General features: G+C 44.8%; 2 protein-coding genes across 4 annotated transcripts in view; one reads left to right on the top strand and one right to left on the bottom strand.

Annotated features, from left to right (window-relative positions):
• SCAF4 (SR-related CTD associated factor 4) overlaps nt 1-9936 on the top strand; it is a 46325-nt gene extending 36389 nt beyond the window's left edge. For all 3 annotated transcript variants that reach the window (XM_076352885.1, XM_076352893.1, XM_076352877.1), the window contains 4 exons: nt 178-340; nt 476-556; nt 655-843; nt 8728-9936. In XM_076352885.1, coding sequence (XP_076209000.1) covers nt 178-340; nt 476-556; nt 655-843; nt 8728-9569 — 1275 coding nt within the window. In that variant the 3' untranslated portion in view covers nt 9570-9936. The remainder of the gene's footprint in view (nt 1-177; nt 341-475; nt 557-654; nt 844-8727) is intronic.
• Nucleotides 9937-13205: 3269 nt separating this feature from the next.
• On the bottom strand, nt 13206-19869 carry SOD1 (superoxide dismutase 1). The gene is made up of 5 exons (XM_076352906.1): nt 19720-19869; nt 17674-17767; nt 17097-17166; nt 14746-14860; nt 13206-13796 (listed from the first exon to the last, which is right to left on the bottom strand). Exons 1-5 carry the CDS (start codon nt 19792-19794, stop codon nt 13686-13688), a joined length of 465 nt encoding a protein of 154 aa, XP_076209021.1. The 5' UTR covers nt 19795-19869; the 3' UTR covers nt 13206-13685.
• Between the last annotated feature and the right edge of the window lie 6711 nt (nt 19870-26580).

Below are 26580 nucleotides of genomic sequence, written 5' to 3'. Positions count from 1 at the left end.
AGTTCTTTGACTGCTAATTAGACAGTTATGTAAGTCAGCTTGTTGCAGAGTAATTTAAGGTAGCTTAAATTTTCTTGTTTTGATGCACAGGGCACAGAAGACAGCAGTCCACAGCTGAACAACAAATAGTCCATTCAGTCTTGAGGTAACACATTTTTCCCTTTCCTTTTTTCTTAGGTTCCACCACATCCATCAGGTCCTCCTGTGGTTGGTGCACTCCAACCACCTGCTTTCACAGCACCTTTAGGAATCCCACCTCCTGGATTTGCTCCTGGAGTGCCACCGCCGCCGCCGCCTCCATTTTTACGACCTGGTTTCAACCCAATGCATTTACCCCCAGGTATATTTATCTATTTTTAGGAATATTAAATCCTTTTTTTAACCGTATAGCAAATAAAAGCATCTGCCATATAAACTGCACAAGTATGTTTTGGTAAAGTGATACTCAGTGTTAATACATACTTTTTTTTTATAGGCTTTCTTCCTCCTGGACCACCACCACCTATAACTCCTCCAGTATCTGTTCCTCACACTCCGGCAGTGAACATCCCAAATTGTAAGTGTTTCAATCTTGGGCAAGTGGCAGTAGAAGGAAGGTATCGTGCAAGCAGAAAAGCTGACTTTTTTTTAATCTCTCAATGCATTGTTTCTTAGCTACAGCAACTGGTGTGAATGAAGACACTACAAAAGATTCATCTGTAGGAAATCCCATCCCAACAGTGGTTTCTGGATCCAGAGGGAATGCTGAAACTACCGATAGTTCCAAAATATATGGGACTGTTCCACCTCCTGTAGCACCTACTAATGTACCTGCTCCTGTCACCCAAGCTATTCCACTTCTTGGTAAGTTCATTTTTGTATATATTCTTCAGTTTATTGTTCCCTGAATTTAAAATATGATTATGATTTTGCTACTGACTTACAGTTCATGGGAAAGTAAAGCAGTTTTTTCTAAACTTGCTGAAATTTCTGCCTTCTGTGGCTTTTAAATCATTTTTAGAGGCTTGATTTTGCACAGAAGGAGCAGTAAATTTTTTTTATTATTGAAGAACTGTTTTCTGAAGAAACAAAAAAGCCGTAACATTTACGTTACAAATTCAGGACAGAACGAAATGCTGTCTACTTCTAACAAATTGAGGTTTATACCATATAGAAAATTAACTTATAACAAAGCATGTGTATGACATGTGAACTGTGTTTTAGACTTGACTATTACATGTATAAAATTAACTTAGAGAGAAACAGTAATTTTTTTTAGTGTATTTTTTAAATTGTGAAAACATGGTATACTTTTTATGTATGGAATAAATTATTTTAATAAAATGAAAAAACAAAAGCTTTTATTCAGCCCTGCAGTATTACAGGTTTTGAAGCCTTTTTAACAATATGTTACTTTATTTAAATATTACAAAATGGTATTTTGACTAGCAAAACCAAGCTAACTTTGGATATCTTACATAAATTACTTCTCACAACATGATATGAACTTGGTCAGATTTTTAAAGAGAGTGTATACTGTTTAATGTTACAGAGGTTTGCTAAATACTTATTTTAGGACGGCCTTTTGTGGGTCAGTGTCAAGAATATACTCAAGAGACTTGTTTCCTACAAATTTTAGTGAGAATATTACATTTATGGGATTTTGGACCTCTACGTGAGAGCCTAACAAGTGAATGAAAAAGATAATTTTGTTTTAGTGTGTTTCTGCCCAGAACTTTACAGTGTGCACTGAAAAAAACCCAAAGATTTGTCTCCCTGAGAGCTTACTGCTCCATTGGATTTGATGGCTAAATTTTCCAGCCGTGACTAGTGATTTTTGGGTCCTTCACATTGGAAACTCGAAGTAAGACCCTTTTAAAAGGCATTTTTCAAAAAGCAAAGAGCTGCTTCTCTCTGAAAATCAGTCTGCTTTTTAAAATCTATGAAAGCAGATATGCAAAACCAGCAGCTAATTGTTTCAGAGTATCTTGGACACTTGGCAAACAGAAAAGCTTAAAAAAAAAATCTGCGGTGACACCATAGATTGAGAGAATTTTGTAGTGATAAGGATTATTGGACTATACATTTAAGACATTCACATCTTAATGATGAAGTTACACTTTTTGTAATTGTAATACAGCATTACCAGATTTTTGAAGTTTCATGGTGCTATGTCTTGTACGGCATAACATGAACTTGTTATTCCAAGCCTTTGGAATGTATGAAGTTACTCTGCAGTTTGCTGTATCGCTATACACATAAGAAAAAGGTTTTACAGAATTAAGATGGGAGTGAAGTAAATTACATACCCACATTAGTTACTTGGACAGTAGCTTTTTTTATTCTTACAAATTCAAGGAAGCTGAATTTGATAAATCTGAAGATCAAGAACTTGCCTTTGTTTTTATTAACTTGTTTACTGAATAGTTGAGGCAGGTAAGGTTGTCCATGTGGTCAGAGTGACTTCTCAATGTTCAGTCTCATCAACAAGGGGATAGGAGAGCTTTTTCTTTTTATAAGATCGCGTGTGTGAGCTTACAGAGTAGTCCTGAAGTAATAGCTGAGAGATCTGTGTGTTTACTTAAGCCATAGCATTTTATGTTGATGAGTGTCTTATTTCAAGAAGTTATTTATAATCAAGGAGTTACGTAAAATCCTTCCATCCTGACATTTCGGAGTTAAGGGGGACTGTTCACAATCTGACATAAGATACAAGAAAACTAGAAGAAACAGATTATAATATTTGACGTGATTTAAAGGTAAAAGATTAATATCCGTTGTCTTTGCTTTTAAAACTTTTCAGTAAGTTAACACAAATGAAACTGTCTTCCTGGAACCACTTTGATTCACTTACCAATTGCGCTTAGCTCTGCGTGTGAGAGTCCAGATCTGGTCTCTCCTTAGGCTGGAAGGAAAACATGAAAGAGGTGATGTTTTCCACCCCTCATGCTGATCTAGATAGCAAAGAAGTGTCCCTTGAAGTCTTGCCCTCCTCATCCTCTGAGTTCAAGAGCTGGCCAGGCTGCATCGTCATTCCTTCCTTTTTATTCTGTGTGTCAGGTTTCACTCCTAGGGAAATCCAAGCATGGGAAATGGAGTGTGCCAGGGTTTCACCACGTGTGCGGACATGAGATGCAGTCCACATATGCATCCCGGTCCCGGCGCCCAGAAGTGCTTGCAGGCTTGACAATTTGAAGGTAGCCGTAGTGTCTGACCTACAGTCTTGTACAGGTCAGAGGCAAATGAACTGGACGAAGCAGATGAGTAGGTACAGCATCACCCTCAGTTAGCCATGGGAAAGCGCAGACAAGGGAAATCAAATGCTTCAGGCTAAAGGACCTCATGTTCATAAGTATATGGTTTAGCAATTTGAATAGATGACTGATCGTGTGACTGGTTTCTCACGAAGTCCTCAAACTGCTCGTTAAACGTTCCCATGATGTGGCTCTCCAAGCTGAGATAAGAAGGTGGAAGAAAGATTTGTTTGACAGCATCATGAAGTATGTCATGAGGACTCTGCTTGGGGAAATAGGGGTGAAGGGGCTTGAGTAGTGTAACATGAAGAATGAAGAAATGTTCTTCGGATATTTGGGCAGGATAGAAGAACTTACTTCAGCAGGCTGAATTCAAGGAACGAAGATTCCTCTGAAGAGACTGTCATAGAAATCTAAACTTAACCTTGCTTGAGAACACCTTATGTAATCTGTACAAACACAGGAGCTCTTTTCTAATTTCTGTAACTTCAAAATGAAGCTTATCTATCTATCTGTTCAGTTTTTATATGGAAGATATGTTACAAAGTAATTCTAAATTGATTATTGTAAGATTTCATATGCTTTCTTAGTAATGTAAGTTACGTTCTGTTTCATCTCCACTAATTTCATTCGTTCCTCCAATGTAATTCTTTCATCGCTTCCAACAAAGACATGTTTGTGCTTCAGAGGAGTGATCCCTCATGGACATTGTGTCTGAATTTTTTTGTGCTTATTCCTAAAAAACACCCTCAGGTTGTGTTGATTTAGTTGTATCCTTGATGATATTCGCTGCTGTTATAGCTTCTTGTTCTTGATTTGAACAAGATTATCCAGACTGTAACTGGTTTTGTGAGTGTGTGCTCATATGTCATTTTTTAAATGATCTGCAAAGCAGATATTTTTAGACTCCTTTTACGTGTGCATATTGCAGAAAGTGACAGGCTTTTAAATCATTTTTGATTTGCCAACTTGTTCTTAGTGTTGAGCAAATGCTGTAATTTGGACCAGTAATAAACTGCTGTTGCAGATGCTATGTTTTGAATATCCAGATTCTGTGATCTATTATCTTGATTAAATACGCCATATTGCAGTTTGTAGGTTCTGGTCTAGTGCTCTTTTTACCAAAATTCCTACAATGATAATTACATATTATCAAAGATCAATTATACTGTAGTTCTCATCGAACTTGGTATTCATTTCCTGTTAATGCATGCTGAATTATTACTTTTTTCTCCCTTGCTGGTTTGTTCTTAAGTAACTACATGGTCTTTTTGTTATCTGCATTAAATTAAAAAAGACAGACTACAATATTCTCTGAGCTCATCAGAGTATTACTGTATTATAAAGTGGATACTTTCTTCACAGGAAGGATGAGCTTTTTATTAATACAGGCTATGAACAGTGATAAACCTAATACATTTCCAAATTTCTTGTGATAGCCCGTTTTAAAAGCCTAACAAACACTGCATGTTTGCTAATTATATATATATGACTGTTGCTTTCATGCTACTACTGAAGGAGAATTCAGAGGTGAGGGAACGTGAACTCTCAAGCACCGTTCATGGAATTCAGTTTTGACTTGATGATTCCCTTGACCTGGGTCTGTTTAGTGTTTACGTTTTATAAAGCAGGAATTTTAGAAGTCTCAATGCCAGTAACCCAACACTGTACACATAACGTAGTTTGACTCTTACATCCTTGTTTAAGCATCTTACACGAATAGGAGCAAGCTCCCACTGGCTTCAGTGACACTGACTACCCTGAAAAATGCTGGTATTCATGGCAAGTCATTTTAAGCTGTGAGTCGATATTTAGGCTCTTAAGTTTAGGCTTCTTCCTTTACAGTCTTGGCCTGGTCTAAAGGACTCTCTATCAAACTCCAGAAAAAGACACAAGACTTACAACATCGTCCCTCTTTCAAGATTTTCCTGGTAGTATTTAATGTTCTGGTTTTAAGATGCAATGTTCCCCACTGGAGAGTGATAGGAGAATTAATGCGACGTGCTAAATGTTGCAGAACATCAGCATCAAACTCAAAGTGTAAGCCTTTAGCCCGTTCTGCTGGAATCGTAAGCTTTTGACTTCTTGTTCTCATATATATATATTTCCATCAGATCTGCAACGGAGGTGTATTGAAGCAGGATTGCTCTGTCAGATACAGAAAACACCGTTCCTCCGCTTGCTTTCTTGTAACAGCACAGCTGAGAAGTAATTTAACGCATTATAAGAGACACTGTAATGCACTTACTGAGCAGCGTTCAGTTGAAAGAAAAATCAAATGCTACGGTTCTGTTAGCATTTGTAACACTGATAATTACCACAAGGGAACATGGGATTTGTCCAGCCAGAAGAGAAGGTAATCGGAAATGGAATTAGTGACATGGAAATCTGGCTTTTTACCTAATTTATCAAAAACAGTAAGGACGACTCCTGTGACCTCTCTGGATAGAAGACACTTCTTCAGGACAGCTATAGCATTTTGGGCTGCCTTACGAGTAAAATGAAATTGAAACTTTTGACACTGTGTGGTTGTTCTTGCACCTCTGAAACAACACTCGTGGTTGGCGATGGGTTTTCCTAGTACACTTGCATCAGCGTTCTTCATAGTAAACACTGCACAAGTCTGAGGACCCTTCACTGTGCGTCACTGGTAAAAGTTAAAAATAAGTTATGAAAGCAATCTATATTTTTACACATTTGAACAGAGTAATATATTAGGTGTAAGGTCTGAGGATTATATCTCCAGTATTAAAAGCCATGTCTTAGCCAGGTTATGCAGAATAAGCAGCCGGTGAAAGGGGTGGCTGTATTTCATACCCATAAGCAAGAAGACGAGGTTAGCTACTACAAAAATGTTTGCGGTTACGAGCAAATGAATAAAATACAGGCTGGGGCAGATAACTTCCGTCACTCATCTGCACAGGTACGAGATGGTCATTAAATCACTTTGTTGTTTCTCTAGGAGTAGGAGCTCTGGTACTTCTTTGCGGGTTTGACAAACTTTAAATTTTACATACTGTCTTGCCCTATATAAGACAACAAAGGGCTTTAAATTTTCCTAGACGTTGCACGTGCAAGCTCTGCCACTAATTTTACTGAGCATTTTCAGTACACTTGGATGTGTTTCTGGACAGCTCTTTGAGAGTAAATTTTTAATTGGTGCCTGATTTGTCAGCACAGCGAGGAAACTAATAGTTCTTTCTACAGCGTACTTCAGCCTCAAACTTCGAGTGGGCTGATTTGAAAGAAAAAGCGCTCAGCTACCCTGTTGATGCAGTCCAGATTGAAAGAGAATGAGTTTCAGATACCATTATGCTGCTTCTGTGCTGCATTTTGTGTAGAAATAAGGTCGAGGAATTAAATTGCTCATACTTGTTAAATTTAAAAAAACTCAACTCACCTCACGTTCACGCTGTTGTAACCCACATCTACTCTGCTGCTGTAGAGCAGAAGCATGTGCTTATCCTCTTCAAGCTCTTTAGATCTCAGTTATTCTTTTCTGCCTTATTTTTAATCTTCTTTGGAAGAATTTACTTATCAACAAAAATAGCCCCAAACCTCGGAATTCAGCAGAATAACATTCTTGGAAGATACCGTTAGCCATATGTCTGTCTCGTCAGATCCATAGTACTAAGTCACGGGAGGAGTTTAAACTAGGTGACTTACAGCCCTGGTGAGGAGGAGGGGGAGGGCTGTGCATTTTAAAGTTGAAAAGGAAAAAAAAAAAAAAAACCACGGAAAAAATATGCTGTTGCTGCTGGAACATTTCTTTGAAAGAGTGTGACCTATCGAGCCGTGTCTTAAAAGTGACTGCTTGGAGGGGAAGGTAAGATGATACCATGGACTGGAAGGATATTCCCATCTCTGTTACCCAAGTTCTCCTGACTGGCAAAATACAATTTCCTTCTAATACGAACGTAAAGAGCACTCGGATAAAAAGGTTTCTGTTAGAGATGTTCTTAAGCGTAAGAAGTAGTGTGATGAAAGGGCAACCTGTATGTTCTTCAGAAGGCTCAGGCGTGTTTGGGATAGAAATGCTAAATAAATCAGATGGAAGAAGAAGGAAGCTACGATAGCTGAGTGGAAGGTTATTTGGGGTGTCTGCTCCACTGTGCTCATTAAGCTGAAATCTAGGTGCAGTTTTCACTGATGACACCGCCAAGTATTTAATTCTAGTATTAATTTACATAGCTATTTCACATTCTAGTTTTACCCAGGGCGGGAGTTAGAAAATTTTACGTAGCCTGCCTTCTTAACTTTCATTATTATTAATATATGTGGAAATAAAACATTATTTAGAGGAACGCGGGATGGATTAGGAGAGATATGTCGTCGTTCTGCTGGCAACTGTTGATTCCTTTAAATTTCAGTCTGGGAGTTTAAAAACCAACACGTGCTTTCTCAGATACGGAGCTTATGGTCAGGTAAATAACTGCTGGTGAGCAGGAAGAGCAGATAGATCCAGTGTAAAGGCTACAGAGAACATGAGACAATAGCGTTGCTAGTTCAAACAAAAGGAGGCACACGAGATAAGCTGGCGCACGCTTACTGGTATGAAGTCCTCATCTGGAGCTCGGTAATCCTCGCTCGTTTTGGCTCATTGTGTTGATGTCAACAAGCTTTGGGCTGAGCTTTCTCAAACGGTACGTTTTGAGAGTTAATTTTTTTTACCTCTTACGAAGACCATGCTAAAAACAAGAGTCCAGGAATAAAGGTGGAAAATAGTTGGTGTTGGATATGTGCTATGAAGGATGGAATATTGTATTTAAAAAAAAAAATCCAGAAATCGCCTGTTGCATTTCCTTTTAGTTTACGTTGCAAGGTTTATTCTACTAAAATTAAACTTTGTTGTATCCCTTTTCTCTGGAACGGTAAATTGAAAACTCTGTGATTTCCTGCTCCTACTCCAGCCCTGTTCTGACCTTACCTCTCCCTTCACAGCTTACTGTATCTGCCGCCCCTTCTGCACGTCCAAAATCTTGTTGAGGACCAGTTCAAGTCTCAAGCTTTTTGGCCAGATACGATTTCCCCAGTGTTTGTAGTAGAGGAGAAATGTTTTAAAGCTAACTAGGGGAGGTGAGGTGTCTTTAATGAGAAGCCTGGGAAGCATAACCTCTTAGGAAGGCGTTCCGTCAGCAGCCAGTTGACGAAGCGAGATACTGAGCTGGAGGTCAGGAGGAGCTCTGACCTGCAAAATGGCAATGGCTTCGTCACAGAAGGAAGCCTTTAGCATAAGTGATTAGTTACTACCACTGCAATACTAATTACTTCTAGCGCGACACAAACGTCCGTTTAAAGACGATGCTCTCTTTACAGTATGTAAGCCAGCACAGGAGGCTTTGCAGGCTGCTCTCTTCCCCCCGCGCCGATTTTGGTGTTACTCGTTTTGTGAGATAATTTCAGGACGTTTTTGAAATTGTGAAAATGCCTTTTTTTCCCTCCTGCCAGCCTCTGATTTTTACTTTGTGTGTGTGTGTGTGTGTGTTTGTTGCAGGCACTCAAGGAGTTGCGCCACCCCCGCCAGCCCCCGTTGTTGGGTTGCAGACTCCATCCACTGGCCTCTTAGGTGCCCGGCCTGGTTTGATACCACTCCAGCGACCGCCAGGAATGCCACCGCCTCCTCTGCAGCGGTTTCCCTTGATGCCACCGCGACACATGCCCCCCCACATGATGCACAGAGGGCCCCCGCCGGGGCCAGGGGGCTTCGGGATGCCTCCCCCCCACGGAATGAAAACCCCCTTCCCGCCGCCGGGTCACTTTGTGAGACCTGGGGGGATGCCGGGAAGCGGGGGGCCAGGCGGACCCGAGGATAACAGAGATGGGAGGCAGTTTAGGAACGACAGGCAGACGTTCACACCTAACAGAGACCAGGAAAGGTTTGGAAGGAGATCTTTTGGAAATCGGGTAGAAAACGATCGTGAGCGCTACGGTAACCGCAACGATGACCGAGATCACGAGCGACTTGGTAATCGTGACAGGCGAGACTGGGGAAGAAGAAGCCCCGAGCGCGATAGACACAGAGACTTGGAGGACAGAAACAGGCGGTCCAGCGGCCATCGAGACAGAGAGAGAGATTCTAGAGATAGGGAGTCTCGCAGAGACAAGGAAGAAAATCGAGGGAAGGAGAAACCGGAGATGACAGACAGGGCAGATGGCGACAAAAACCATGAATCTCATAGCGGCAAAATGGAAGACGCAGACATTGTTTCAGAACTTGCTGCGGGAGAGTCTGAACCTACAGGTGTAAAACCTGTTGAAGAGTTAACATCCCAGGCTACCTCATCTGCGGAACAAGCGGACAAGGATATGGGCTCAGCGGCGGAGGCTCCTCGCTAGAGACTGGAAGTTGTCGAAAGACGACAGTGACATTTGTTGGAGTGTAGAGCTTTAGAGTTGTACAGTCTGCTGTATTATATTTGCTTCTGCTTATATCACAGCCCCTCGGTAGTTGGTGGGGAATCGTAAGCAATTTGATTGCTTCCCTTCTATTTAAAATAGCCACAACATAACATGAAATACTGAAGATATGATTAAAATATTACCCATTTTTGCTGTAACTTTTTTAAAGTTTTGACTTTAAAAAGTTTACAAATCAGAAGTAGAAGTGCTTTCTATTTTTTTTTTAATTTAAGAAAAGGTAACGGTGAAAGCTCCTCAAAACAATAGGGATGTGTTTTTAATAAACTCTATTTTCGTAACAAACTTTAACGTGTGCTATTCTTCCTACGCTGCACTGAAGTGGAAAAGGAGTGTTCAACATCTTAAAGTTTGAACTGTTAACGCTGTACTGGAGTCTAAATTAGACTGCTTTGTTTATATTTGTTAAAAGAAAGACATCTGTTTGTGTAGCTATTCACAGAAGCAAATTTTTATTTGTAATAGTCATCTTGATTTTTAGGTTGCTGCATTTTAATGATTACTTGACCAGACTAGGTAACAAGTTAGTGGTTTTAAAATGTTAATTGAAGAGTTAACTGTGTAGTGTTTGCAATGCAATCGATTTTTTTTTTCCTTTTTTTTCCCCCCTCCAACTGGTTCTGTGGTAACTGTTGCCCTGATTAGCCTTTTTTTTAAAAAGAAGTGGACACCCTCAGACATATTTAGTCTGCTCTGCTTGTGATGTTTTAAAATTACTGTGTGTGGTGGGCTAGGAAGCACGCCGGTTCAGCATCTTTTGTACTTGTTGTCCATTGATGCTTTTTGGAAAGCGGGGTGAAAGAGAAATCAAAGACGCCAAAACACGACATAAAACGCTAACCTATTTTTTTTTAAATGGGGCTGGGAAAAGGAAGGGGGGCGGGAGGGTGCTCGAGGATTTTGAAAGGCTGCCTCTTCATTCGCGCAAGTCTGGGCTGCTACTGTTGTCTGAGTTAACGATGTCCACCTCCTGTAATCCTGCAAGAGGTAGGTTTAAAATTTTTACCCGCCTAGTGGTGTACCTACCGGCCTGATGGACAGAGAGTGCGTTTTCCTGTACGCGTGTAAGTTTTACCATCTTCTCCCCCTATCACTTCAGTAATTTTGAGAGGGCAAATACTAGCTCTTGGTGGTCGGCCCTTCAGGCGCAACCGGTTTTGGAAGGCGGCCGCGTTGTACTGAGCGGAGTCGGAGCCCTGGCAGTTCTGCCCTTAAACGTACTCGCTCATCGATCGCTTGGAGGGCACCAGGCTGCCGGGCTCGGGTGGTACCAGGCCTTCAGTTGAAGCTTGTTTAACTCTAGAAGCCGGGTGGAAAAACTGTGTGAATCCTGTGCATATTTAATTTTATTTTTTTTTTCTCCTCGATGCAGGTGTGTTCTACTTTTAAGGTTGTTTTTTTTTTCCCCCCCCCCGAAGCGAAGGGCAGCTGCTTTCTTACATCAGTACCTTTTCATAGCTGCTCTGCGGCAGAGGGATTTTTTTCTGGGGGAGGGAGGAGGGGTGGGAAAGCAAATGTGGAGTTATGGACTGGGGAGAGGACATATATTTTTATGTTCTTGCAATAGCAGAATAAAGAGAGAAAAAAACCTGTTTACATACTTGTAGTGAATTCAGCTTCCATGTGTTAAAACCTGTGTCCTTAATGTTTGTTTCATGCTGGGCCAGCGGAACTAACGTTCTTCATACAAAGCCGGACGTTTCCGTCTTACGTTTAAGACTCGTCTTAGTAAAAACTGCCATAATTCCATAAGGAGGTAGGATTTTTTAAATGAATACACTTTATTAAAAGATTTGAAGACAAGAATGAACGAGACGGAAGGCTTACCTGTTCACACAAATGCCACCTCACATTCTCTCCATTTCCCTTTTTAGGAAATGGAAAACAAAGCCTACGCAAACTTTGGACGTCCTTTGCAGAACAGTTTTCTTGCTGCCTCCTGAAGCAGTAATTGCATAACAGACCTACTGGCGATGCATCATCTTTACAGCATCACCAGAGTAACTGTATCCCACCCTTGTACAACTACCAAATTTCTGGCTTTAAAATAAGCCGCGAATTTGCACTGGAAGATCAATTAGCTCAGTGCAAGCATCCATTACTGATAAAGACAATACCGCGTTAACGCAGTTAACACCTTGGTTATTGAGCCTGTGCCTGCTAGTTACAATGACTTGTACGTAAACCGAGCGCTACTTCTACATCCTTCAGTACAGCGCTGACTTCTAGGCTAGCGTGCCATCAGACATTTATCCCAACAAGAGAAAACAGGTTTGAAAGTCCAGGTCCCCGCGTACCAGGCTTCCAAAGCAGCAAGGTTCAGCGCTGGGAACGGCTGGGAGGGGAGGCAAGCCACAGAGCTGCCAGAGCTCCTGTTCCACTACAGCTCGACCTACAGTAGACAGGTACCTGCTGGTTTTCCCCCTTAGGGAAAGGGGAGCCGACATAACTGTCCTCTGAACTTCTGAAACACAGAGGTGATGGTGGTATTTGTGGGTGTTCAGCGTTCCGCACCCCCTGGTGCTTAAGGAGGGAGCCGGAAGATGCCATCACTGTCCTAATTCTGCTGCATCAGAGCATAGACTAATCCACTGCAAGAGGTACAGGTGGGTAGAGACTACACGCAATTGTTTGCCACCTGCAGTGAATGTAAGTTTAAAGTGTTTTTACAGTATTCTTGCTACACTACCAAAAGCCATTCCATTTGTAACACACTACACTGGAGTCTGGGTGTCTAGACACTACAACCAACTACTTGCATCAGTATCTCTTATGTACAAGATAAAGGAATGTTGATACAAGTCTTCATTAAAATTCATAATTTTCTCTATTAAAAGACTTGGAAATCTGTGTTTAAGAGGTACATACAAGAAAATAACGAAAGCTGGCATTAGTGTACAGTGATGACACTGCTGAACAGCTTTATGAAATCAAATACAGAACTTCTGGCTATGTAAATCCTTTGTAAGGAAAGACCTGTTCCACACAACACACTCCTGCATAGCTTGAAAAAAAAAAAAAGTTGTCGTCTTCACCAGCACATTCAGACTTCCACTGCACACCTGCCCACAACAATCCAAGCCACACAGCCAGAGGCCCGGACAAGGCACAAGGACACACATTGGAGCCAGACCTTTCTACATGCTTAAGGCTTCCCCCACCATGCGCACACACAGGCATGCTTTGCAGTCACATGTGAGTGCCACAAGCATCAACACACCATTACATTTTACAGCAAGAAGGTATTTCTGCAAAGCAGCAGTCCTCCTTCGGTACATAAAACCCCTGGCTGTAATGTGCAGAGGGTGTCAGGTTATTACCACGGAACAGGGGGTTCTGCCCCAGGAAAACATAGGACAAACTTTGTTACTTGCACACTGACTGGTCTCGGGTCTTAGTTGTTCCAGGGTTACTGGCTGGAAGCAACTTGGGTGCTGTCGGTGTCTCACAAATTAACTACTGACTTGATGAAGTCCAGGCCCACTTTTCATGTTAGCCTATCAGCAGGTAGGGGTTTCTTTTGTTTGCTTGTTTTTATAGACAGCAAGACCAAGGTGTATTTGCCCAGCAAGTTTATTACACAAGTTTGAAACCTACAAGCGCTGCGACTTCACCAGGAGGAAGCCCCAATACATACAGTGCCCACTGCTCTTTGGTGAGTAGACTTGCTAGAGCTCATAAGGCTAGTCCTCCAAATCACACAGTGCACGAGAAGTTTTGGTGTTCAGGATATGGTCACTACTACATGTCTTCCATTACACAAAACAGGAGTTCCAGTTACTGAAGATTATATTTAATGGTTACAGCAGATGCTTTAGCAGAATACTACAGAGACATCCCATCAGGGTCACTTCAATTACAATATACATCATACAAAATTGTCAGTCTCCACCAGTTTAAGTGATACTGAGAATGCAGAGTAGTAGTGAGATTAAGTGGTAAATCTTTTGCTTGCACAAGGAAGGGCAAGTACAGCATTTGCAATGAAATACAGCCCACTTATCACTGTCATCTCAAGCATTTCAGGTACAATACTTAGCTCTTCGCTATTCCAATTACACCACAAGCTAAACGAGGTCCAGCATTTCCAGTTAATTTGCTCTCATTATCTCCCCCTCTACCCAGGTCATCGCATTTTTCATGGACCTAGAAGAGAATTGAAGGTACCTTAATTCATGTTATTGCACAGCAAATCAACAGTTTTCACTACTCATTAGTAGCAGCAGTGAGAAGCAGCATTGCCAGCTACCAGCAGGTGTTACACAACAGAGAACCTATTGTAATACTGTAATCATGTAATGCTGGATGCCAAATTGATACTCAATGCCAAAAACTTAAGACTAGACTTCTCTAGAAAGAGGAGCTGCCTTCAGCTGAATTTGTTTCAACCGGAAGTCACCAAAACCCCATGTTTCAAAAAGTCATTACTAGTCCAAGAGCAAGCTTGGACTTGACATTCAAGGTCACCCTTACAACACAAGGCTGACCGCTGCACCAAGGGTGCAGTGCCTCGGCCGCGCCATCTGAAGTGCTACACAACACATCTCCCTGCTCCTGGGCCATCAGTCCAAGCCCATTTAATGCAGGAGCAGAGTGATCTCAGCACACGCTGGAGTCCCAAGGGGAGCAAGACTGACAACGCTCCTCTGTGGCCAAGTCCACTCAGCCTCTGCCTCCCTCCTTCCCAGGGGTGCCATGGCACAAGTTACACCAGCAGCTACCAGACCAGTACTAGTGAACGGTGCCCTGAAGCGCCCGTTGCCATGCCTTTCAGTGATGGCATTTGTGCCAGACTGCCACTTCCTTCCTCAGATCCGGTTGCTTTAATCACTCACAGCTGGAAGAGGCAAAGTTAAATGGAAAGGAACATCTTTGGAAGGCAGGCAGAAAATTAAGATCTCATGGCAGTGAAGTGCCATACTAATATACAGAGGACTTTCAGGCAAGGCTTCAAAGAACTCCCCACATGGGAAATCTTGCACTACAAGTTCTTAAACACCAGGGACTGGCCTCCAGCATCAGAAAGAGTCTCCGCTTGCTGGCAAGATTGCTCTAGAGTTCCTTAAAGCACCCAAGTAGGTGCCAAGACACTTACCACCATGGTACGTCCAATGATGCTGTGTGGTCCGCTGAGAGAAATGATGCAGTCTTCCATTTCCACTTCCGCCACTCCTCCTTCAGCCATCACATTGCCAAGGTCTCCCACGTGCCTACACAAAGACACAGAGAAACTCATAGAAAACTTGGTTAAATTGAAAGCTCTTCTAAGTGATGGCCTGGCCAATACAATACCCATAGTCACTACACTCAAGTACTCCACCATCTAATCTTAAACAGCACATATGCCCTCATTTACCACCACCAGTCAATCCTGAACACTTCCACTATTTTAACTCCTTTGGTTCAAGGGATGATTAAAATTCAGTCCTAGGTAGAACCTGAAACTGGAAGGTTAATCAACTTTGGGGAAAGAAACACCATCACTCCCTAACAAGCCAAGCCAACAGGGCACAACTCATAGCCAAGAATTCCTCCATGCTGATGGCATCTCCCTCTGCTCAAAGAAGGTCTCTCAAATTAGGTGAAAGCCTTTCCTGCACACACAAGGTTTGGTGTAAACACTGCCACTATTCTTAAGAGCTTTTAATGTCTATCACGAATCAGCTATTCCACAAGCAGCTGCAGTCTTCAGGTTTAAATAGGATTAGTAAAAGCAGTTTGTCAAGTGACAGGTCAAAGGGGATGCATTAAGTGCTAGCTAAGTTCTAACCAGTACCAGGGATGACTATTCAAGTTTCCTTGGCATTTCCCCCATACACTTGGCACTATACTCTACCACACAGTTTTTAATTGGAGCTAGATCTCCGCTAGGACTTCCCTTAAGAATTAAGCCTCAAGCAGTTCAGTTTTCACTAAACTTCTGGACATTCCAGTGTATTGTTTCCTACACATCTGCCCCAAACAAAACATTCACTCAAAAGACAAGTTGATGATGATGTTCTGCAAGACTCTTCTATCCAGATTCAGAACCTTGAATACCAACTTGTTTCTAAAACTCTCCATGCATGCAGGGCGGCCAGCTCAGCTGGCTGAATGCTGACTACCAGCTTCTTAGACAGCATAGCACCAATTTCATATTTTTGACCAAGTCCTATGAAATCAGGTCAAGGACAGTTTTCCCTTTAGGAATTTGCTTGATTTAAGCTTCCAGGAAGCTTCAGTCCAATTGTTTCAAATCTACACTGATAAAAGCATGATCTAGTTCTCACCCCCCCCTAAGGAATTCCCCAGCCTACAGCTGCCTGAGCAGGCAGGTTACACTAGCAGCAGGATTTGACAAGCAGAACCAGCAGAAGCCATGATATTCATGCAGTTTTGCCCTTTAGCACTGGAGCAGCTGGCTGCCTGTGAAGCCCATGAGCACACCATTTCATGGTGCTCCGTCATCCAGACAGCTGGCTAGCAGCCAGCTTGCTTGGTCTGGCATGCAACCGATCACTCAGGTACAAATTTATCAGTCACAGAAGGTGCAGTTAGACATAAACTGAGCATTCAAAAGCTAATCACAATGCCAAGTTGGTCACAGTGCTGGTCCAGACCCTACCTGTGCAAGACCAGCTCATCTTTTACACTTGCTCCTAGCTCCACTCGCTTCAGCTCTTGTGCGGCCCCCTCCCAGTCTCTGAACCCAATCAGCTCAGACATCAGGTCTCAGGCACACAAGGGCTCCCTGAAGGTAACTGGACTACGAAAACTGTTTCCAGGAGAAGAATGAGGTCTGAGCTCCCGCTGAGGTGCAGAGATATTCAGCATAAGCATCAGACCCTGTACTTACACAGAGCGCACACAACCCTTAAGGACTACATACTGTATGTAGGTAGTATGGTACCTAAGCTAACAGGATAAGAACAGCCCAGCAAACTCAATGAAAAGCCACCATGCCTAGGCACACACAGCTTTGTATTGATCTTGCAGTCTCCCCTGAAGCTTCAGTACCTTCCATTGATGATCCTGATCTGCCACATGACAAGCCTGCATACAGCTCAACAACTGACAGTTTAGGGCCCCTATTGTCAAAAGCTGGCCCCGAAACAGAAGCAAATCACCACAGACCAAATAAGGCTTTAACACATGAACTCTCCCCACTCATACCCTGAGGAACCTTCACTCACTAAGAGCCTTTATTTCCTCCTCCCCCCAAGCTATGATAAAAACCAAGAGTATGTCCCAAAGACTACATTTTACCTATACTCTTGGAGCCAAGGTGCTTAACAAATCGCCGTACAGTTATTAGAGCCTTTGTTAACTGACCCTAGAAGTCCTCAGGAATTCTTCTGGTATTGTCCTAGCATCAGTCATGAAGTGGCCTCTCAAGCACAAAGCAGCACTTAGATGGCTGCTGCATGGAGTAGCTACCCAGTAAGAAGCCAGGCACATTAAACTCACCTTTCTGCATCACTTGGTCCACCATGCTGCTTGCCTTCAGGATTGAAGTGAGGACCTGCACTGGTACACCCTGAAACAGAACGCAGCCATCAAAAGTAGATTTTTTTTTTGCAGTAGCCAGTTTAAATCTGTTGCTTATACAGTACACACCAAGGTAGTCCTCCTATAGCCAGAGGAAGTGAAGTCACTAACGATGAAGTAGCTACTCTCCTGTTAGATGTTCTACTAATCCTTTGGAGTTAAGTAACCTACTACAGACTTACAAGCTCAATAAAGTAAGATTACTCATTCTAGAACTTCAGGCTCAGTTGAAGGCTTTCTTATTTCTTAACACTAGGTTACCAAAATATTTAGGTTAGCACTTGATATCAGAGCTTGAACACCAGCCTAAACATGTTCAAAGTATTAAATGGGAGGAAGCAATTCCTTAGGAAATAACACCATTTCTTAACACAGATCTGCAGTCATGAGACCCAAGTACACCTATACTACTTGCTGCTGCAACACTCAAAGAAGCTCTTTAAAGCTGAGCAATCGCATTACAGCTGTAACTCAAAAGCTTGGATAGACATCTTACCATTTGTGTTGTCCCCAAATTCATGGACGTGGAAGCCATGCTGTCCATCAGTCAAGCCACTGATTCTTCCAGTAACTTTCACTGGTCCATTGCCCTTTAATGGAGAGAATTTATTACCACCAAAACGACTACAGCATTAAACAGTCTTGCGGCAAGTGAAGCTTCCTAGTCAACAGGAAGCACTAGAGACTCCACTACAAGTTCGGCTACCAAGACATGAATGATTACTCTCCTACACTGATTCTATATGGCAATACAGCATTTCACAGAACGGCTGCATTTATTTAGCCACCTAAAATATACTCTTCCTATTATGTATCAACAAGCAAACAGAACACCTTTTATCCGACTGCTTGCTTTTGAGAACGATCACATGCTTCCACCTGGAAGCACCAGTAACCCTGAAGCCATTCCTCCTCCACAGAGGGAGTACTGCCCACATGCAGTCCTAACTTCTTTACCGAGCAGAACTCACTTGGGAGCATTAGAAGAGCTCTGGCTGTCTGGCAATCACACCTCCGTTAAGCCCTACTCCGACAGTGGTAGAATCATAGAATCATTGAGGTTGGAAAAGACCTCTAAGATCATCGAGTCCAACCATTGACCCAACACCACCACCCACTAAACCATGTCCCCAAGCGCCTCATCTACTCATCCTTTAAATACCTCCAGGGATGGGGACTCAACCACTTCCCTGGGCAGCCTCTTCCAATGTTTAACCACTCTTTCAGTAAAGAAATTTTTCCTTACATCCAATCTAAACCTCCCCTTGGCACAACTTGAGGCCATTTCCTCTCATCCTATCACTTGTTACTTGGGAGAAGAGACCGACACCCACCTCACTACAACCTCCTTTCAGGCAGTTGTAGAGAGCAATGAGGTCTCCCCTCAGCCTCCTTGTCTCCAGGCTAAACAACCCCAGTTCCCTCAGCTGCTCCTCATAAGGCTTGTTCTCCAGACCCCTCACCAGCCTCATTGCCCTTCTCTGGACACACTCCAGCACCTCAACGTCCTTCTTGTAGTGAGGGGCCCAAAACTGAACACAGTATTCAAGGTGCGGCCTCACCAGGGCCGAGTACAGGGGCACGATCACTTCCCTACTCCTGCTGGCCACACTATTTCTGATACAGGCCAGGATGCCATTGGCCTTCTTGGCCGCCTGGGCACACTGCCGGCTCATGTTCAGCCGGCTGTCGACCAGCACCCCCAGGTCCTTTTCCAACAGGCAGCTTCCCAGCCACTCTTCCCCAAGCCTGTAGCGCTGCATGGGGTTGTTGTGACCCAAGTGCAGGACCCAGCACTTGGCCTTGTTGAACCTCATACAGTTGGCCTCGGCCCATCGATCCAGCCTGTCCAGGTCCCTCTGCAGAGCCTTCCTACCCTCAAGCAGATCAACACTCCCGCCCAACTTGGTGTCATCTGCAAACTTACTGAGGGTGCACTTGATCCCCTCATCCAGATCATTGATAAAGATATTGAACAAGATCGGCCCCAAAACTGAGCCCTGGGGAACACCGCTCGTGACCAGCTGCCAACTGGATGTAACTCCATTCACCACAACTCTCTGGGCCCGGCCGTCCAGCCAGTTTTTTACCCAGCGCAGAGTACACCTGCCTAAGCCAAGCTCCGCAGGAAGATCGAGGCCGGCTCCGGCTCGGCACCAGCGCCGAGCTCAGCTGACACCCCGAGCAGGGCAGAAGGCACACGCTCGCTGCCGGCCCCGCCAGCGCTCTCCCACCCCCTCTCCGCGCTGGGGCACGCGGGGCGCCCCGCGGTGCCCGAGGCGCCCCGTAGGCGGCGGGCCCAGCCTCGCGGCAGCCGCCCGCCGCCTGGCCCGGGGGCACCAGAGCGACAGCCCCCGTCCCTCCCACCGCCGCAGCCGGCGGGGCCGCGGCTCCCACCGGCCTCCGCAGCCGCTGGGGAGGAGGGAAAGGGAGAACCGCGCCGCCCGCCCCGCACAGTGACTCAGCGCTGCGGCCGGGCGAGCCCCCCGGGGAGGTGCAGAACGACAGGGCCGCGCCCCCCGCCGCCGCCGGCGGCCCTTGCCTGCTGCTGGAAGTAGATGATGCCCTGCACGGGGCTGTCCCCCTTCATCACGCACACGGCCTTCAGCGTCGCCATGTTCCCGCGGCGGCCGGAGAGCGGCGCACAAACAGAACACCCGACACCCAGCACCCGAGGACTACGGGTCCGCCCCTCCCGCGGCCCTTATATAGGACGGGCCGTCAGCGCCGCGGCCAATCGCGGTGCGCTCGCGGGTCTCCTGGCGCAATTATTACGCGGGGTTCGGCCAATCGAAGGGAGCGGGTCGTGTCAGCGCGCGGGTGCGCGCCAATCAGAGGCACCCGTCTCTGAGCCAATAGGCGGGTGGGCCGCCCCCTCGCGGTGGAGGGCGCTGTGTAACGGTGGCGGCGGCCGTGGCGGAGGCCGCTATGGGGGTGTCGCCGCCACGGGAGAAGCGGGACCCGCTGCCGTGAGGGCAGGGGGAAAGTGGGGCCTTCTCGGCCGCTGGCGAAGCGGTGCCCGGGCCTGGGCAAGCTAGGCAGCGGGGGAGAAGGGGTCGGACCCCGCGCTTTGGCCTACTCCGCGTTTTCTCTCGAGAGGCTGAGGGAATTTGCTGCTGCGTTTCACATCGCGGTGGCACTTGGGTCCTGAGGAGACCGTGTGCTTTGAGCGGTCTCACTTTAAAGCTTCCATCAGGCTTCAGTTTTTCGGTCTTCTAATGCTATGATTTCACCCAGAGGTAGAAAACCTCTTTCTATAGACGTGCCCTAAAGCAGTGACGTGGGGAGAAGCAGTAGCAGCAGCAGCAGCAGCGTTGTTTTCCTTTTCCTGCAAATGTTTTCCTTGTGGTAGCTCTGCGTCTTTTTCCCTCCCCTGGAGGCTGTTTTCCAGTATTGCCGTGACTGTGGTGTGTCGCATCATGAACTCCCATCTAAAACTGGAACGCAGTTTTGAAGCTGCCTCTGAATAGCTTTGCATTTCAAAACAGTTGCCCTGTCCAGGATATGTTTTGTACAGAAACCATCGAAGTTACAATCTGAAGCTGGTGTTGCTCAGCTGCTGACCTTTCTTAGCGACACTTTGCACATAGGCTGTCCACAGTAACAGGCTGGGTATGCAGTATGCAGCTCAGAGCTCTGCTTAAAATGGAAAGCGTCTTGGGGTAGCCGTGGACCACTCCTTGTCTGAGGGATGTGTAGGGGAGAGGTGGCAAAATAGATTCTCTCCATGTTGGTAACACTGACAAATCTTAGACTCCAAGGGGAGGCTAACACCAGACGTGGGGAGCATACAGCTCTGCAGTTTTGTTCAAAGATCTGCAGCCTTCGAGCATTTTAAGAATGAAAGATTGCATGTAATGAATTCTTTTGACAAACCCAAGTTGCTTGTTTTTTCTGCTGCATTGTTGATGGAGAAGTTAAATCAGAAGCACAAAATGATTTTACAATACTTGGGAATCTAGGTAATCTGTGTATATGACTAAGGTATAAATGCCTTAAAGCCCAGGTGTTTTTAAGTCACCTGGCTGAGAATGCCATATGGTCAGGGAAGGACGTGTAAGGTTTGTTTCACACATCAGACTCAGCCATGACACCTGAGTCATGGCTCAGGTGATGTGACTGAAACAAACAGGGATTTGTTTGCTTGAATTGTGTATTTCTCTGCTTGAGAAAGAAGCAGAAGGGAAAAAACAACACCTACATGGAGAGTATTTGTCTAAGAAACAGATAAAGACTTGTAGTTTAATCTGGAAAGAAGCTGAGAAAGCAGGAGAGCTGGGCAGCTTCCTCTCTAGGAGGCATCTCGGCACTCTGAGTTAAACTCCCTAGAGTTTCATTCCTGATGTGCCTGGAGAGAAGAGACTCTAAATTACTTGTGAGCAAACAGGTCTGTGCTCATGGCACAACCTGCAGCACCCTGAGTGCTTGCTAGATCAAGAGGAGAGATTCCAGTGCCCTTGAGGTGAATCTTGTTTGATTTAAAATGGTTTGTAAACTTGGAGGGATAGTAGTGACTCATTTTACTGTCAGTCATCTTTGGCTTCCCATATCACTAGCTTTGTTTGTCAGTGCCCTTTGATAAAGAGGGACATCCTGAGTGCTGTGCTATAGTGCTTTCTCTTATTTTTAGGCCTACCTCCAAGTCCGCCTATGTTTTTATCAGACAGGTTTATTCCTTCCTTCCTGGAGGTAAGTTTTGAAGATCTGCCCTTCTTCATGCCTCTACATGAATGTAGGACAAACACGTGGATAAGAGCCAGATGTGTCAGGCCTCTTAATATGTCAAGTGAAATAATTTGAAGCAATGATTTCAGAGATTTATCACATTAGGCATCAATGTCAGGTTACTTGTGAAGGTACCCTGAGGTGCCCGATGCCTAAGTTAGGCAGAATGCAGCTAACAAAGCTGACGGGCTAAGAGACACCATGGTGAAGTGATCAGCAGCAGGAGGCTAAAGGAGAGATGTGAATTTCAAGGACTCTCATACAAGAGTTTGTATGGCACATGCAAAAAGAGATCAGTAATCTTATATAGGTCATGGCCTCACCCTTTAGGGTGTTTTCTATTACTCTTTTCTTTCACAAGTACAATAGAAATACAAAAGTATTAGTTTACAGGTGTACTCTTTCACATAAGTCTTATACAAGAAGCCAGGGAAAGGTTTTTGTTTTGTTTTCTCCCACATACTTCCTTTTAACTCATTTATTTTCTTAAATCTAACCAGTAGGTGAAAAAATCCACCCCAAAGAAGCTGAACAGGGTGTTTGCTAGCAATACCTTATTTTGTTATTTGGAGTATCAGAGTCAAAGCAGAAAGGAAAGATGAAGAAGTGCAAGGTGCAAAGCACAAACTTTGATAGTAGGAGCTACACTAAGACAGGATCTGGCAGGCATGAGAAAGAGTGGCATCTCTTGTTTGACATCTCCCCTTGCCCCGTACCCCGATTCTGTCATCCCAGCTTGGAAGAAGCCTAGGGCTTGGGCCTGGCTGCATCTTTATAGGTAAACTGGTGATAAAGTGGGCTGGTCCGAAGCCCAGAGGGTTGACACTAATATGGGAGGGACGGACTTAGGGCTGGGTGGGCACACAGCTTTGTCTATTCGCCCCGTTCTGCAGTTGCCTGCAAAGCGTATTTGTAGCAGGGGAGTGAAGCAGTTTTTTGTGGTGATCAGAAGGGTTGCTCTCACCGCATAGGGGTAGACACACAGGGATCTCTGAAGAATGAGGATTCAAGATAGTCTTGGCTGTTTCCTCATTTGCCAACTTCAAGGGCAAATGACATAATTACTGTGTGATGTAGGTTAGCAGAAGTCTAATCTACACAGGCGGAAGCTAATCAACTTCTAAGCAAAATATGGAAAAGTAACAAAAAATCCCAAACCCTTATGTGCTGTAAAAATATGGCATATATCAAGCATAAAGCCTATGCAGCACATTAACATGCTTTCTGATCAAGATTTTATATGGATTAAAAAAGTAGAGGGAATTTTGAAGGTTGTGGTTCCCGTGGCAACCATACCTCTGGCGCCTTGTGCAACTATATAGTATTTTCTACTTGTGATGTCTTTTCTGGAAAAACACGGGGTGAAAATAAAATTGTAGTGGTAAATATCACTCCAGATCGCCTGAGCTTGTGTGCATAAGTGCTCGCTCATCAAGGTCACTGTCCACAAATCTGCATTAATGTAATGTTTTATGTTTATTCTCTTACATTAAGAAAAGTAAACAGAAACAGCATGAATTTTGAATAATGGTCCTTCGTAAGGGCCTGTTATGTCCTTGGATATGCGTCTCTGGTGAGAGACTTATCTCCACAGCTGGTGAGATAAGTATAGGTGTGCTCATCCCAGCATGCAGGAAAGCAGACAACTGTCTCTCCTCCGCAACCTTGTGCTCTAGCGACTGAGAATCCCAGCGGGGCTGGATCAGAGCAGTCCCTCCTGCTCCTGGAGCAGATCTTTGGCTATTCTTAACCCGTTTTTCCAGCTCAGCGGCTGACTAACCCCTGTTACATGAAGGTGATGAGCAGTGGCTTCCCAGTGCTGTAATGGACGGGTTGCATGGTCTTGTCATCTAGGTCTTCTCTGTGGGAAGGTAGGAAGCTGCATTTCCAATGTTAGTGTGACCTTGCGCTGTGGCACCGTAGAAGACTTGCTGCATTTGAGAGTCACCTAATGCACAGAGAACACAGTATACGCGTGTTTGTTCAGGCTCGCTCAGTAAGAAGCGTGCTGCACCACACTAGGTTATTATTCTGTATTATGAATGGTCTGGAAGAGGCTTGTGGGTTGATTTGGTTTTTGCCTTTGGGATCCTACAGTCTAGGTGCTGGAATCTCCTACTGTCTAATGCTTTGTCACCGGACTCGGATGTCTACACACCAGTGCCTCGCACCACCTGAGATAGTCCAGGCTATCTCCTCTGGCCTCTAGCTGCTACAGAAGGTGTCCTGGAGCTGCTGTTCCCTACCTGCCAGCCCCCTGTGCATCCCTGAAGGCACTCTACAGCATTTCAAAGAGCACTAGGTACGTACGTACGCTAAGGAACCAAATTGAACCCTGAGCCTTTGTCCTGGGCAAGACATCGTGTGTCGTTAAAGTCTTCCCATTTGATTACACATGGGTAACGACACTTCCCTACCTCTAAGGGATGCTGGGAGAGGTAATTAACTGAGTTTATGTTTGTATAGCATTTTGAAGATGAAAAGTCCGGTGGAAATTACTAAGCATTATTTCAGTAGAAACTTTGTGACGGTTGCTCCCGAGTGGAAAGCCTGCCGTTCCAGTTAAGGGGTAGTAGAAGTATTCATGCAATTAACATAGTGTCGGCTGGAAAGCCGTTACGTGGAACATACAAGATTAAAAATAACATTCACTTTTAACAGCTGAACTGAGCTAATCTGTCTGCCGCAAGTCCCTCATCCTCCATTGCTTGACAAGCTGAGTAAACTTGAAACGTGAGACTCAAAGGAGAGGTTGTGTAAATGTTGATAAAGACCTTTGTACCCAGCATGGGGCTTGCTGCCGCAAGTTACTACAACCCTTCTAGGGCACTGGTGCTATTATTCAAGGTCTGTCCACTGATTGATTTTTTTTTTTTTGCTTGTTAGCATTCATGAAGGGCTGGACTTTAAATATTTCATGCAGTGCCAAAGCCTGTGCATGTTATTCCAGTGTGTATTTCTAGTGAATTCAATGGATCGTACAGATCCTCTGCTGAACCACGTATGGAAGTCAGCAGCGGGCAGTCTGTGAAAGCAGTGCAAAACTGATGCTCAACATCCCTTCTTGCACATGCACCCCCGTACGGGCACGCTCTGAAGGAACTGGGCGGTAGGTGCCTGCGCAGGGCAGCAGCAGTCGCAGGAGAGGGTGCTCCTGGCAGTGCCCGCTGCCATGGGGATTTCAGACTGGGTTCCTAGCAGCTGCCAGCTCTGCGCTAAAATGCTGACAATTTTTTAATGGTACTAGTAAGGCTATAATATTGTTTGCCTCCGTCTCCCTGAAACAGCAGAAGTAGCTTATGAGAGAGAAACCGTAGACCTTCGTTTCTGCTCAAAAGGCTGTGTGACCTTCGGCTAAAAAAAATAATGAGAAAACGCGGAGTTCCTGCCAGGCACGGCCGATTCTGCAGTGCCCTCCTGAGAGCTCGTGGGCCAGAGCTTCTGCATGCCCGGCAGCCCTCGGGAGAGTTTCCCCATCGAAACAGCCTGACAGGCTGAAACAGAGAGCACAAAGCAGCTAACAGTGACCAGCAGGATTGTCATGCAAGACGGGATGGATGTACACATGGATCCTGTGGATTCTCTGGGTGTTTGCAAAAAAATAAATTGCTGAGGTCTTTATGAGAGCTGATGCTATAGCACAAAGTGACGACTACAATCAAACTGTATTGTGGGGAAACATAGCTGAAGTTTAAAATGGCTTTTAAGGTATTCACTAGATTTTTTTTTTAATTGGGCTTGAATAGTTTATAAAAAATTCAAAAGCATAGTTTGGTTAAGGTAATGAAAACTGTAATCTGAGGCCTTATTCTCCTGCATGTACCTATTTTAAACTAGCGTTGCTCCAGCCTCAGCGCATACACTCCCCACCTCGAGCAGTTTATTTGCCCACTTGGATTACAGGCAGAGAAGCACAACCACAAGCAGCAGCCACAGCAAACGGCTGCCCTGGTGTGCACCCCGCCGAGGCAACGGGCACCTCTCTTCCGGCCACGGCAGCCCCCCGCAGCCCCCACCTCCTGCTGCTTCTGAGGGAGTGGGACAGAAGGCCCTGGGATTGTGTGCTGCAGTTGGATTCACCGGAGCAAAAATCAGGCCCAGAGGGTTTGGGTTTCTGCTCTCATGGGAGCACAGGGCTGTCGGCATGGCCAACGTAGGGCAGACCAAAGTCCTGTGAGTCCTTCACCCCATTTCTGGCAAACGGGCATCTCTTGAGGCTGCGCCAGCAGAGCTCCCTGGCGTGACACCACGCTCTCGGCCGGCCCCACGCCAGGCCTAGGAGTAGCAGAGCAGGAGGTGCTCGAGCTCCGGCATCACAGCCAGCGCTTATCAGGCATTTGCACTGTCAGGAGGAAAACGGGTACGCGCACATTTGAAGGTACTCGGTGGCTGGCAAGGCTGCTTCTGCGGGGGAGCAGAACCAGGACTACAGAGCAAAGCACACTTCAGGTTACTGGTGATTAAAGTTTTTGTCATGGAAAAGTGAAAACGTTACCTTTGAAACTGGTCAAAGACAGAACATTGTCCAGAAAGGTCATCTGAAAGAAGTTTTTTTAAGTTAGAGACTGTCGAAATGTTTAGGTGTTCAGGAATGTTATTTTGCCCACTGAAAGTGTCCAGGCACCTAAATGGATGCAACTAAAACATTGTGCCTGTGTGTGTGCATATAAATATATTT

This window comes from Aptenodytes patagonicus, chromosome 1 (assembly GCF_965638725.1).
Source record: "Aptenodytes patagonicus chromosome 1, bAptPat1.pri.cur, whole genome shotgun sequence".
NCBI classification, from domain to species: domain Eukaryota; kingdom Metazoa; phylum Chordata; class Aves; order Sphenisciformes; family Spheniscidae; genus Aptenodytes; species Aptenodytes patagonicus.
The sequence above is the reverse complement of the archived record's forward strand: the minus strand, read 5'-3'. Positions and strand labels throughout refer to the sequence as shown.